This window comes from Xiphophorus hellerii, chromosome 3 (genome assembly GCF_003331165.1).
Source record: "Xiphophorus hellerii strain 12219 chromosome 3, Xiphophorus_hellerii-4.1, whole genome shotgun sequence".
Taxonomy (NCBI): Eukaryota; Metazoa; Chordata; class Actinopteri; order Cyprinodontiformes; family Poeciliidae; genus Xiphophorus; species Xiphophorus hellerii.
This window is the reverse complement of record NC_045674.1, coordinates 4,066,425-4,079,967: the sequence shown is the minus strand read 5'-3', so window position 1 is coordinate 4,079,967 and position 13,543 is coordinate 4,066,425. Positions and strand designations below refer to the sequence as shown.

Genomic DNA, 13,543 nt, shown 5'->3' with positions numbered 1-13,543 from the left:
AGAAGGGATACAGAGTTTGCCTGCTCATCACATTGGTTGGTTTAAGATTAAGATATGGAAAAAATGGGTCATATTCTTAGTTGTGCCTGTGCAAAGTTTTTCTTTCTTTTTGTTATCTCCCATTTACTGCTTCCTCTTTCATTTTCTTATTCTTCACCGTCCCACTTAGTGAGTGGGGTCTTTGAACACTTGCTGCATGGTGACAGCATTGATGTTTCTCTTGCCTGTGGCTGCCTTGTTGACGCTGCTGAGAGAAGTAGGGCGAAGACGATGAGGCGGAACAAAAAAGTAAATGGCTTTATTTGTTACAGAGAGTGTATGAAGATAACAGTGGGCTTGAAATGCAATCAACAAAAAGTGGGAACAAAGTTTCATTGGGTTACAACACAAAGGGTCAATAACAAGTTGAAAAAAAATGTTTTTTTCATGGATAATTTGTTTATTTGGAGCATGTTTACTGATGGTATTACATCTGCTGTTTTTTGGGGGGGTTTTTCCTGAAGTAAAAGCAGCAGTGTTTCATGTCTGTGCTGACAGAATGAGGGAGGAAAAGGGTGGGATGGGTGTCAACACATGAAAGATGGGCTTATTGTGGGCAACGTGACAACAGAGGAGGAAATGGAGAGGGAAAAGAAGACTGTTTGTTTTATCTGTATTATTGATGAAGAAAGGACTTCAGTTCTCAGATTTTTCTAACATTGCTTTGACACTGTTCATATAAACTTTGGCAGGAAGGTGATTGAGAACAAACAAACATTACAGCTGCAGAACTCAAAAGAAAATTGGTGTGCTAATTATGCAATTTGAAGCCAACTAAAAACTTCAAAGCTATAATTTAATGTTTCAAAAACCAATGGAATTGAGGTCAACAAAATACAACAAAAAGTAGTATTGATGAAATGTAAGAGTTCTCAGTTCAATCTAATTAACTCAAACTATTCATTCTTGTTGCAAGTCATTCAGGTTTAATTCAGTGTAATACAAGTTTTGACAATCGTATTCAGAAAATCATGAAATGCCAGTAATTAAAACATTAACAAAGGAAACTAGGAAACTGTTTGCAGACCTTGTTTCTTTATGCAACATATTCTAAGTTAAACTAAATCATTTTCTAAAAGGATAACTTTATGTTCCAAAATATGTGAAAAATCTTTTTACACATGAATGTTTATTATTGCTTAAAAATGATGAGGAAATACTTTTAAATGGCTTCCAAAAGCATTCAGTGTTCTGATATTTGTGAATGTTGAATAACAGAAAATGTGGAACTATTTTGGCTGCTGATTTGTTTCATTCTTCATTATTCACCCCAATATGAGACTTTGTGGGTGAATAAAAATGGTTAGAATGGAAAAAAGTAGAAATTGGAGAAAAATTAAATCAGAATTTGGAAAATAATAAAACAGATTTTACAGGAACCTACATATTTTGTCTGCAAATAAAAGCTAAAAACCTAATCTACTCCTCACCTTATCTGTTTTTTTGTGGACTTGAATATGAAAGTCTTTATTATGGAGGTAGTGACTCATGTTTTCAGACAGGTTCTGTTGGTTGGGTATTTTAGCTTATTATATTAGCTATCCATCTTGTTTTTTATACCCAGTTGTCTCTCTTGAGGTTCTTGTTGCTTGCAGTTGCAGATGTATTACAGTCAAATATGTGATGCAAAGTTTTCATATTAAAGGAAACAAGAGACTATTACTTTTTATGCAAAGCTTTATTATCTCAGACAGCTTTGTATCAGCATCTGCCCCTAACCCTCTTTAAATCTATCTGCAGTCAGGCGTTAGTAACCACAATGCAGCAGTGGATATACACTTAAACTTATAGGAATGAGAACAGTGGCCCAGTCTCATGGAGTTGTGTAACTTGTGGTTCTGGGTGGAAAACAAAGCTTGGTCCATGACTGCAACAAGGCGGGAGTTGTTTGCATCTTGCTGCGCTGGCGTGACGATGTCTGCAGATAATGAAGTTACAGTGAGCATGTGGTGATGTCAACCTGTTTGCAGAATTCAGCTGCGCTGATGGGAGGCCCGGACTCTCTGGACGTAAGCTGTTGGCAAAGGAAATATTCTTGATCGGTTTTCATGTGACCACATCGCATTCAAGTAAACAGAACAATAAAAAAATAAAGTATGGGTTTGGAATAATTAGATTTGGAGAGATTTCTATAAGATTGCTGCAAGATTGTAGAGCTCAGATATTGTTTTCTGCTTTTCAGACCAAAGCAGCTAAATAACATGCATGACCTGCTGGTCTAATTTTGTTTACAAGTCTTCATGTACAGCTGAGTTTACATACAGGCTCAGTGGAGTCACTATCTGACTCTATATTCACCAAAGTTTTCACACCTGCATGCTTCATCACAGATAATACTTTTTTGCATGTAATGCAATACAAAATGTCCTTGCAGAGTAAATTCAACTCAGACATTTTTTTCTAAGACAGATAAACTGGCAGCACAGTGATGATTCAGCACATTAACACCATGTACTTTCTTTATATCTGCAGACACATCATGTTCAGCTTGTGCTTGTTTTCTTGTTTTCCAGTCATAATTCAAAGACTTCTTATGTTGAGTTAAAGGCAAGGTTATCATCATTATTCAACATATTAACCAGAAGTAAATATCTTTACTTTACAGTACATGTTTTAAAGTTTAAAATGTTTGTGGGGGTTTTTTGTTCAAAAAGTTGCAGCATAGTGTTGATTTATTATCACGACTGCTTTTTTTGTTTTTCCTTTAAACTTCTACCATAAAACACAGTTTAGTGCTAATTTGTGTGCCTGCATTTAAAAAGCTCTTTTTTATAAAGTGACAATTTCTGAACACTATACTTATTATTTATGCACTTTCACCAGTGACGTGAATTGATTCTTACACATCCACGTGAAACCTTCTCCACCCGTGTGATGCAACTGATGAGGCTTCAGTCTGGGAGTGTGACAGACATCTTGTTTTGTGTAAACTAGATGTGTTGTATTTGTTGCTGCAGCTGAGAAACTTTGGCATTAAAGCTTCACATGAAACACCAGGGCGAAGTCAGTGATGTTATGCAACTAAACATTTGAGCAATGCAACAAATAGCTTTGTGATTGAGCAATTTTTGCTTGTTGTATTTAATATCCCATGCCTCTTTCTGAGAATTTAATGTCTCTAGGCTCAATAATGTCTACAGAATGCTTTAAAGTTTGGTTTTTAAAGATCTCTAAGTAAACCGCATGGTTAGACTGCAGCCCTTTACGATTGAGGAAGTTATTCAGTGGGTGGTTACAATGTTGTGTGCATAGTCACTGTGTGTTCATACAAATGGTGTAAAGCTGATGTCGCCACAAGCTGCAAGTCAGTGACTCGATGCTATCTGCTAACCTTTTACCAATTAACATGAAGAACTGACTGTAACTGCATTATAACCAGAATCAAACTGAAATGTATGTAGTTGAATTTGAATCTGTCTGTAGGATTGATTGGATTAATCTGGTTTCACATTTCTGGATTTGAATTGGAACTGCTTGTCATCTCAAGTATCTAGCCATTTTTACTTGTACATGTAAATATTGGGTTGGGGATGTGACCAGCAGCAGCTTCTCTGGATTTAAAGTGACAAGAGAACCTAAAAAAACTTAATTTTGAAAAGAGGTCAGAAATGTGCAGACTATAATCTTATTATATGAAGTTGATTTCTGTGCAAAAAATGTAGTGAACATATTTTGTATGGCTCATAAACCTAACCTAACCTGTTCAAGGATGCATAATACATTATTTTTAAAAGTTTACTATCTAAGATGTGTTGATGCTATAAACTGTACAGTTAGCTTTAGGTCAAAAAATTGGTTTGAAAAAGGTCTGATGTAAAAAGGCAGAAATATATCAGATTTCTTCTCATTTGTCCAAAAGGCCCAGCTGGAGGCCCAGAAAGCCACCCAGGACTTCCACCGAGCCACCGAGGTTCTGCGAGCAGCGAAGGAAACCATCTCCCTGGCTGAGCAGAGGCTCCTGGAGGAAGATAACCGGCAGTTCGACTCCGCTTGGCAGGAGATGTTGAACCACGCCACACAGCGGGTGAGCAGAGGATTTTATTCCGATAGAAATTTGTCTTGATTAATGCTCAACCAAAATCTAAAACCAAGACTTCCATGAATTCATCCATTTTGGGACACTTATGGACGAATTCATGGGTCTGTCTTGTAAAGAATTTTGTTTTTTACCTAAAACATACAGCACAATCTACAGTGTAATCATTTGTTAAACAAATATGAAGCAGAGGTGAATAGTCAATGGTTCTTCCAGGTGATGGAGGCGGAGCACACCAAGACGAGAAGTGAGCTTTTGCACAAGGAGACGGCGGCGAAATACACGGCAGCAATCGGCCGCATGAAGCAACTGGAGAAGAAACTGAAACGAACCATCAGCAAGTCCAAGTAAGAGCATTGATCTGCAGCTTTGGCACATTAAATTAGATCAATCATAATTCTGTTGCTGCAACTTTTAACAAGATTTGAGCTTCAAGCTTTTTAGATTTAAAAGGCGCACAGATGTTCTTTTTTTTTCTATATGTTTTATTTTGAAAGTCACGCAGAATTAAATCATTGAATTATTAAATCTAGAATCCTGTAACAAAGTACACACCAAGACTTAAATACTGTCAGAAATGTTGTCATAAAAATTGTGTTGTCTGATTTCATCCATCCATTGTTTGTATCTGCTCAGTTTTATTCATTAGAAGTGAAAGCAGCAGCAAAACTGTAATTATTGCCATTGTTGTTATGATAAATAGTCTTTTTTAGTTATATGTTGTATCAACCTCTTGGGTTTTTACAAGAGAAAAAGTCCAAAAAGATGTCATGATCTATGCAAGTTGGATTGAATATGTATTTTTGCTTTATGTTAGAAACCTAGTACATTTATGTTCAAGGCTTTTATTGTGAAGGCTTGCTGGAACTCCTGTCGTCATCTGCTGTACTGAAGTTTTCGAGAAAGTAAAACATGCCAAACAGTTCCAGGAATAAATGCATGTTGTTTTTAGAAATCCTGCTGAGTAGAAACGGATACTAGGTCACAGTTCTAGAAGTCCAAGAATTTAGACACAATAAAACAGACAAACCAGAAGATTCTGAAGATAAAATTTCACATTAACCCACCAGGCAGATAGTAGCGGCTGGCAGCATGTGATAAAAACAGATATACAGTACAGACCAAAAGTTTGGACACACTTTCTGATTGAATTCAATGAGAAGGTGTATCCAAACTTTTGGTCTGTACTGTATATCTGCTATAAGACCTAAAATACAACATTACACTGTTTAAAAGTTCCAGTAGTGTGGTCATTTCTTGTCTTCTTAAATGGTCATTTTATTTTAAATGTTAATATAAACCACACAGAATTTAATCAAAATTAATCATTAAAACCAGTAATTATTTCAACCATATTCTGTAAAGTAAGTTTCTTCTCCCTTATGTCCCATTTTGCTACTGCTGCAATTCTAAAACTATATATTCATACATTGTCATAAGTTCATGAATTTCTGATGCTGAAATTGCCACTGGTAATGATAATATGTTGTTAAACTAGATCAAGGACTTGTAAGAATGGATTTTATATATACATGCATATTTTTGTGTGAGTTCTGGTTTCTCACAGTGGTATTTTCAGCTGCGTCTCGCCTGGATGTGCTCTGACAGCTTGTCCTTTGCTGGTCCAGCATGTGGACACAGCTTGGCGGCGAGCTGCAGGGCCTCCAAGCAGACTGTCGCTGCATGGCTGACTGCTTGAGGTTGATTTCAGCCAAATGTTCTGCTGAAAACCCAAGAACTGTATTTCTGCATAGCAGCATCAGTTTATAATGTTCTTTCTTCTGTCCCTATAAAATAGCATAATGACAAGTAGTGTGACAAAACCAAACCAGGTGCAAGATGTTTCAGTTTTCTATTTTTGTGATGAGGTGATATTGTTCTTCTCTTTTCAGAGGAAAGTGGTTAATCTAAAAACGGTAAAACCTTGTTGTACTGAACCCCACAGAAAGCAGTCAGGTGATTTTAAACAGGTGTCTAAAAAGGGGAAGTCTGGCTAAATGTGGCGCAGTCACAAGCTGCAGCTGAACTGCAGAATCACATGATAGAAAATGTGAAAGCATAAAAAATCTCATTACTGTGTGAAGTTTCATGGAAAAGTCAGAGACACCAGTTACATCAGAACAAATTTTATTGCTCACTGGACAACAGGAGCAAACCAGAACACATTTATACAGATTTTTGAGTGATGCGGTTTCATGTTGAACTTAAATTTTACATTTTATTCTAAATTTAAAAAACATTAAAATGTAAAATTACCATTCTAGTTTCAGCACACCCTGTTTTTGCCTGCTAAAATTTTGCTTTTCATGCTGCAGCTCTACAACACTATAGGCTTTAAGGCCTTAAACTCTTTCAGCATCTTCAAAACTGATCCTGATTCAACCTGAAATGTTGCGTAAGATCCTCTGTCATGTCCTCTATCTGCATCTCACAGCTTAGAGTGAGGAGGAGGGCGAATGAGCCGAGGCAGGCAGGGCATGTCTGGACAAGCAGAGGAAATGTAAAGATCTCTTTTTGACAATGATGAAAATATGTTTGTTTGTTTGAAAATGAGCATTTTGAGAGAGTTTAGCAGCAGTGCATAAAAATCCAGACTTGAAGCAACCAAATCCAATACCTGATGAATATAAATTTTAGGACCTTATTGATGTAAGTTGCCAAAAACCCACCAGTATCCCACTTTGCAGTTAGCTTTTAATGCATCAGAGCTCAGTGCAGTAATTCATAAAGCATGCTGTTGGATTCTTGGTTTCAAAAACTCTGAAGCGTATGATGCTAAACGTAGCTGCCTATTTTTGGTATACATTTACTGCTGATTAATGTATTCCAAAATTCAGACTTAATATTTAAATAAATAAAATATAAATATTCTCTGAAAAGAAAAACAAATACTGAAACATAAGGTAGACAATGTGGAAACTCAACAAATTATTTTTAAAATAAAAACATTTTTGATTTTTTAATATTTTGCTTTTTTTACTCATATTTTCTGATACTTAAAGCATAATTTAGATGTTTTTTCTTCTTGGATCCAGTCTATCTGCATCAGAAGCTGCCGCCTTGCTGTGCGTTGCCTTGGCAGGGTGTTAATTTGTTTTGTATTGCCTGCTCATCCAACATCACAATGCCTTTATCTCCTTCTCCTCCAGCAGGTTGCCATGGTGATGATGTGGGTACTGCTCTGTACTATGTTTTTTCACCCCCTTCTAATCTCCTCTCCTCTGACCTTTCCTCCACAGGCCTTACTTTGAGATGAAGGCGAAGTACTACCTGCAACTGGAGGTACGTCATGACTGTTAAACTCTTACTGCTTCAACTTTGGATAATGATTTTACTGGATTAATTTTTTTGTTTTTGCTGGGGATGTAAAATCAACACTTAAAACCAAAGATGCTACAATCGGACTTTTGTTGTTGATTTTTAAGTTTTGTTAAGCTCTGACTTGCAGATACAATGTTTAGGTGATTTAATTTCTCTTTAATAGCTAAATATTTTTCAGATTTAAATAAGTAAAGTCTAAATATTTTAACAACTTCAATAAGTTGTATTAAGTAATGTTTATGTAGCCTTCTGGCCTTGAGGGGTAATTACTAATTTAAATCAGTTGATATTACAATTAAAGGATGTACATTAAGATGGACATTAAGATGGATGTTATATCTTTAACATTTTGCAGTCTCACTTAGCCTGGCTAACATTAGTAAATTAGAAGTCTTCTAGAGATTGCTGATCTTTATCCTAACTCTGAAATTTCCACAAACAAAAAGGCTGCCAATATTTCCAAATCAAATATTTTCTATGATCAATAGAGGCTAAGACCTCAAACTGATAAAACAGATCAACTTCGCTGTGCTTTGTTCAGCTTTCCTGTTATTTACCTAAAAAAAAAAAACATACTTTGAGAAAAAGCATGTCTTATCACATGCACCAAATATTTTCCTGTCAAATTGCTTCTTCCATTGCTGTGCTTCTTCTGATTCCAGTTTTAAACACCTTACTTAAAGCAGGCATCTTTCAGTCATCTTACAGTCACGACCTTCACACTGAAGAGGGTTGATGTCAGTGCCTGTTGGACTTGTTGTGTGCCCATCAGGCTAAAAATGATCACATTGTGGTCACATGACTTTTTTTTGTGTATCTGATTTTGTGTAGATTTTTTCAGATTTCACTCTAAAACACTAATTCAATTAAAGATTGTATTTTGAGTTTCCAGTCAGCCAGTTACCATTTAGGATTATTCCACCTGAAAAATCAGCCGATTCTGGTTAATGGCCAATTCCTGTGTGCATAAACCGTTTGATTTAGGTCTACAAAAGAGAAGCATGAAAAATAATTTTCAGCAAAATTCAAACAAATTCTATAACATCATGAAAAGTTGACTAGTTTAAATGTGTCCAACATTGAGCTTTCAGAAAGCACTTCTGTAATATTTAACTTATTCCAAACACAAAATTTTTTCCTCAAACTTCTTAATCAAAACTTCTTAATTCTGCTCTCAGCACAGTTCATGCTAAACCAAAATGAACCTTTCCATTTTGTAGCGTCATTTATCAGTTTGCTACTTTTTCCTCCTCTAGAACCTGAAGAAAAACGTGGATGAGCGACAAGCCAAACTATCTCAGGCCAAAGGAGAGTACAGGACAGCTCTGAAGAACTTGGAGATGATCTCTGATGAAATCCACGAGCGCCGCCGGAGCTCCACCATTGGGCCGCGCAGACCGGGAGTCGGTGCCGAGGGGGACAGCAGTTCTGGGGACGACGTCTCCAGCTTCAAGATGGAGTCGGATGGAATTTCCAGTGAGTTCAGAGTCAGGTTTCTCTGGTTCGTTCAGCTTCAGAGAAATGTTTGATGAACTTTTAGGTTATTAAGGTTTCCCTGTCCTGTTAGTACTTGTTGTTTTATGTCAAACCTAACTCTGTTCAGTTGAACAACGACAAAAACACTGCGTCCTACAGAAATTTGATTTGTAGAGATGTTTTACTGTGAGATAAAAAGCCTAAATCTGTTTCATGAGTGGACAGGAGGAATGTTCTTATCACTGCCAGCGGTTCTGCCTTTTTAAAGACTTTGTTGTCATTCCTTTAACAACTGATAAGCGTCTAAAGCAAAAACACAAGAGATTAACGAAGAAAAGCAGCTTAAAGAACACATTAAGCGGGCACACAGAACACATTTTCTGAACTAAAACATCAGAACAACATGGAGAAACAAAGCTAAACATTTTCTAACAAACCAGGCATTTATTACTACAATGGCAGTAAAAATTAATTTAGAATTAAAAGTAAAATCTCCTCCATAATAACAATAAAATTCAAATAAAACAGGCTTCCTCAGTTGATGCCAGAACAATAAACAGTTGCATTTTGAGTCATATTGTAATTCAATGTATTCTCCCAGGACTCCACTGAAATTTCTGTTGATGCTAAAGATTCGTTGGTAGATTGTTAATTTATGTCTCTAGAGAAATTACAGGAAATGAGAAAAGCCAATGAGACAGTAATTTATACGTCTACCAAGTGATTAGCAGTCGATGGTAAACACTGTAAAATGAGTTCTGACATTAAACTTTTACCACTTTAATTTAAACAGTCTTGGTCAGCATCCCACTTTAACATAGAATAATAATTTTATTTTTTTAAAGAATTCATGTTTTTCTATTTTTCATTTTCTTTAGAATATTTCATCTGAAGTTCATCCAAGCGACCTTTGAGCTTCATTTGAGATGTTTTTATTATCTGAAGCAAAAAATGAGCAGCAGAGTGACTTCAGCAGAGGAAATGCCCCCAAAACTCTCCCTCCTCTTTCAGATCACATGGTTTGGAAACTAGTCCACAGAATCCGAATATCCGTCTCGCATATCCATCAGTGTGGCCTATAGATTAACTTTGAGTGTGTTACTATGGTAACAGCAGCCTAGTTAAAGGAGACAGTGAGCAGAGGCGAGTGAGGCTTAAAATAAGCCGGGACACTGACTGAGCATTCACGTGCTTTTGATTTGTGTGCTGAAAATGAGATGCACCCCCTCACAAAGAGACGTGACAGCTCTGTCTATTTATATCACCACTCTTTCTTTATTTTGAAATCTTTTTCTATCTCTTTTGCTCCATTGCTTTCGACCTCTTCCTCGTTGTGTATTAAAACCAGCCGTGTCTTTTCTCCAGTGGCCTCCGAGTGCTTCGATGACGAGCCGTGTGGCGGGAGCAGCTTCATGTCTGAGGAGGACTCGGAGACCCGCTCCACCAGCAGCCTCGGGTCGACCCCCAGCAGCCCCCAGGAGCTCCTGTCACCCTGCCCCTTTGCCGGCTCCTCCTCCTCTGGAACGTCTTCATCCGACTGTCCGTCTCCCACTCCCTCCTCGTCTTCCTCCACGTCGTCTCCAGCTCTTGTTTCCCGGCCCTGCAGCCTCGACCTCCCCAGCACCGTCTCGCTGTCGGACTTCGGCCTCATCTCGCCCGTGCTGGGACCTCGCAGCGAGTGCAGCGGCGCTTCGTCACCTGAATGTGACCTGGAAAGAGGTGATGGCAGGGAAGATGCACCTGGATTTACCAGAGACAGTTTAGAGGGGGAAAAAAAGAGTTTTGAGTGAGTTACAGAAGAAGAGGTCACTCAGGGCTGAAACGATTAATCATGAAGAATCGATTATTGAAATAATCATTTACTAATTTGGTAATTAAATAGTCATCAATCAGAGCATACAGGCTTTAAAAAAGGCCGCTTGTGAAATCACAGTAATTAAACAAAAATTTTACAAAAAATATTAGCATTTTGCATTTTAGATGTCTGAATGTTTTTCACAGAACTTAGAAGTGTCATAGTTTTAGCTTCATTTGGTTCAAATTCTATAAATTTCCCCCACCTTTTGTTGTCCAGTTATTAATTAGTTAATTGAAAAAAGTAGTCAACAGATCAGCCCTACATTGTTCTGATGTTGAATGTAGCAGAAAGGGCTTATGATCAAGCTTATACTAAAATAATTCTACATCTCTTATTTGGAAAAGGACATTTATTTTATTTAATTTTTAAAAATATTTTAAGATTTTATAAAATAAGATTAAGTGGTTAAATTAAAAAATCGACAAATTGCCATTTTTTATCCAATTAATCATCAGAAAAATGCATAGAATAACCAATTATTAAAATAATCGTTAGCTGCAGCCCTACTTGTATTACAAGTAAATTTCTGTTTTAAAGAAACACAACTGATTGCTTCTATTACAAAGATTGTAACATAAAAGTAACCTTCAAAGAAGGGTGTGCATATTTTTAAAAAGAAAATTTCCACTTCGGGGATTATATCCAATTCAAAGTTTTCGTAGAATAATGGTCATCAAAAATTGTGGAGACGTAACAAGGCTCTGTGTGCACACTGTACACACAGAGAGGAAAATAGACAAAAGCAGAGCAAAATAAATAAATAAAGCAAAGTGAGATGGATGGAATTTGCGTATCTATTTCAGTTCGGGTCCTCCATCTCCTGCTACCTGCTTGGCTCACACCTGCTCCCCTAAAGCATAAAATTTGTCAAAGTGACAGTTGGACCCAGTGGCCCGTGTGCAGAGAAGAAACCCATCTGCAGAACCGTATCCAGAGAGAAAATTGTTTACATCCCTTCAGTTTGGCTGAATGAAGAGATTTGAACTCTGGTGCCATCAGTCAAGTTCTCACATGTTGTATTTAAAATCAAGAAACTATTTTCTTATTTCATTTTAGTTAGCATTCTCAGATGTCACATCCAAAGTAGCATTCTCATAATACTATTTCTTATACTATTTACATTAGAATTTTACATCAAAATATGCAAAATCTATTGATTTTATTTAAAATGGAAAATATTTTTTAATATTTCTGCACAGTATGTCAGCCCCTTTTTGCCCTACCTTTTGTCAGCAGTTAGTCAAGGTATCTGCTTAGCTAGCCTGCAGTCTGCTGGTTTACAGTCATATCGTGCTAACTGCAGTTTGAAAACTGTTACCTCAAAAGTGATGGATGGTGCTGCTTTTGTTTTCACACAGTAATTTGGACTTTTTTCATGCCTGATGGCAGGATTGTACATTTCTATAACTGAAAAACCTTTACTAAACTTTTCTTTTCTCCATCATTAAACCTGACCTTCTTCCTATCTCCAGGTGACCGAGCTGAAGGTGCAGAGGGAGATCTGGATAACGCTCCGACTGGAAACGTCATCTCGACTTCCAACACCAAGAGGAGCTTCAGCCTCGAGGCTCGCTTCAGTTTCCTCAACCTGCGACGGCCGCGAGTCGGCAACACCAAAAACAAGGAGAGCTGTCCCCAGAAGACTGAACCGGGACAAACTGTTGTTCTCGTCAAAGGAGTCTGAGGAGCAAACGGGAAATATTTCAGAGGGACTGCTGTTCTGCAGAGACTTGAATTCTGAACCAAAAACTCCTGGAACTCTTATGGGTTGTTAATAAGCTACTTTCTACTTCTGTAGTCCAACTCCACTCTCCATGGTTAAACAGAAAACTTTGAATGTTATATTTGGTGTAATTTAAGCTTCTTTTACAACCTTCACACACCCATGAACTCTCCCACCAGACATAACAAGCTCTGGTAAATGATAAAAAGAATTAAAGTTACATTTTTCTCCAGTAAAAGGATTACTATATGACGAAGCAACAAACCAGCTGCCTGCAAATAACCTTTGACCTGGGTTTGAATTATATATAACTGTTAAATGGCTCATAGAATGCTGTAAGGGATTGTTCTCAGCTTAGTTCAACATTTAAAGGAAGCTGGAACACAGTGGAGGACAACTAACTAGCCTTTAGCCTTATACTCTATAATACTGATAAGACAATGTTGTGTTGTATGAAATGTGTTTAATATTTAGGACTTAAGTGTTAAAAATTGTTTATGGGACACAAACTGCAGTTCAGGAAAATTACCAGCTCCAGCTTCTTATTTCTATTTTACCCCATCGTGTGTTTTAGATTCCTCAGTGCACAACAAGAAACTGTTAAACATGTCTGCTTTCATCACAAGTGGTGCAATTTAGCTTGAATAAAGAGAGAAGTTGACAAAATTGCAAAGCCTTATTCCTCTAATCAATTTAATTTTAAGGAACATTTTGCCCAAAGAGAGAAGAGGATTTTTTGTTTTTAAATACATATTTTTTAGGGGAAAATAAGAAACCCCTACATTGAGAACAGAGGATGGGAGGTAAAGATGTCCCCAGAATCCAACCCTGCTTCCTGGAAGTGTCCTGAAGTGAAAACAAAACCATTATCTTGTAATCGCCACACATTGCCTCAAGCTCAGAGTGGAGAGTCTGGACTTAAACTCAAGTAATTGAACAAAAAGACAAAATGTTTCTAGGAAAACAGATTTCTCTTAGTTCAGAGTAAGGCTCAAACAGTTTAGTTTGCTTTTTACAATTGAAGTGAATTACTTTGAGTAACACAATTCAAAAAATAAAGTTTATTATATAGATATATTACTTAGATCAA

At 37.0% G+C, this 13,543-nt stretch overlaps 1 protein-coding gene across 1 annotated transcript in view; it reads left to right on the top strand.

Annotated features, from left to right (window-relative positions):
• sh3bp5b (SH3-domain binding protein 5b (BTK-associated)) overlaps positions 1 to 13,132 on the top strand; it is a 28,518-nt gene extending 15,386 nt beyond the window's left edge. The window contains exons 4-9 of the mRNA XM_032558151.1: positions 3,899 to 4,063; positions 4,292 to 4,422; positions 7,315 to 7,357; positions 8,653 to 8,872; positions 10,238 to 10,591; positions 12,203 to 13,132. Of these exons, the coding sequence (XP_032414042.1) occupies positions 3,899 to 4,063; positions 4,292 to 4,422; positions 7,315 to 7,357; positions 8,653 to 8,872; positions 10,238 to 10,591; positions 12,203 to 12,414 (1,125 nt within the window). The 3' untranslated portion in view covers positions 12,415 to 13,132. The remainder of the gene's footprint in view (positions 1 to 3,898; positions 4,064 to 4,291; positions 4,423 to 7,314; positions 7,358 to 8,652; positions 8,873 to 10,237; positions 10,592 to 12,202) is intronic.
• The last annotated feature ends 411 nt before the right edge of the window (positions 13,133 to 13,543 follow it).